The 1,039-nt window shown below is 50.1% G+C and overlaps 1 protein-coding gene across 1 annotated transcript in view; it reads left to right on the top strand.

Annotated features, from left to right (window-relative positions):
• The window catches only part of LOC102035253 (acidic leucine-rich nuclear phosphoprotein 32 family member B), a 4,921-nt gene extending 4,271 nt beyond the window's left edge, over positions 1-650 (top strand). The window contains exon 6 of the mRNA XM_031064040.1: positions 240-650. Within this exon, the coding sequence (XP_030919900.1) occupies positions 240-328 (89 nt within the window). The 3' untranslated portion in view covers positions 329-650. The remainder of the gene's footprint in view (positions 1-239) is intronic.
• Positions 651-1,039: the final 389 nt, after the last annotated feature.

Raw genomic sequence — 1,039 nt, 5'->3', positions numbered from 1 at the left:
CCAAATGGTGCCAGTCTGTCCTGTGGATCTGATCTGCTCCCAAATGGTGCCAGTCTGTCCTGTGGATCTGATCTGCTCCCAAATGGTGCCAGTCTGTCCTGTGGATCTGATCTGCTCCCAAATGGTGCCAGTCTGTCCTGTGGATCTGATCTGCCCCCAAATGGTGCCAGTCTGTCCCCTGCCAGCTCAGCTGCTGTCCCTGGGCTGGGCTGGAGAGTGAATCCCCCCTCTCTTTGCAGACCACCCGTGTGGGCAGAAGAGAAAACGAAGTCTAGAGGATGAAGGAGAGGAAGATGCAGAGGATGAAGAGGATGATGAGGATGACTGATCCCAGCGAGCCAATCAGTTTTACAGACTCTGTGCTTGTCTTAACCTCCCCGTTGTGTCTGTGTGAGACTGTAAATCCCTGTCTCCCACTCCTCCTCCTCCCCCTTTGTAATGGCTGCAGCGTCCACAATATATTTTTTTAAGATTTAGAATACTGTAGGCATTCAGGGGAATCTTCCATACAAGGCTCACTTTTTTTCTCACAACTATCTCATGACCAAAGGCTTTTCTCCGTTCGGTGGTTTGTGCAGCAGCTTAAAAAAAAAAGGCAAAAAAAAAAAAAAGGCAAAAAAAAATCAAAAAAAAAAGAGGAAAAAAAAAAATCTCCTCCTTAGGGTGTCAGGGTGTCCCAAATCAGCTGTGCCACACTGGACCCAGAGCTCCAGCTGTCGCCCTGCCAGCACAGAAGGCCTTTGCCACCCTCGTGCCCTCAGCCCAGGGCTCTGAAGATGCTTTTTGAGCCACCTCGGGTGCAAAATCTGGTTCATCTGCGTGGACTCACAAGGATCCTGAGGGTGTCTCAGATCTGAAATCATGGTGATGTGATCTCTGGACATGCTTGAAGATGCTTTAGTGCTGGGGATGGGGGTGCCTGGGGTTTTGGGGGAGGGAGGGAGGGGAGGGGCTGCTTGCATGACCTGGTACCTCTGCCGATGCACCTTGCAGTAACCCTGCACTTGCTTTCCTATTTTATTTTATAAACTGGAACATT

The sequence above is a fragment of the Geospiza fortis genome, unplaced genomic scaffold, assembly GCF_000277835.1.
Source record: "Geospiza fortis unplaced genomic scaffold, GeoFor_1.0 scaffold80, whole genome shotgun sequence".
NCBI classification, from domain to species: Eukaryota; Metazoa; Chordata; class Aves; order Passeriformes; family Thraupidae; genus Geospiza; species Geospiza fortis.
Note: the sequence above shows the minus strand (reverse complement) of the source record. Positions and strands in the feature narration are given on the sequence as shown.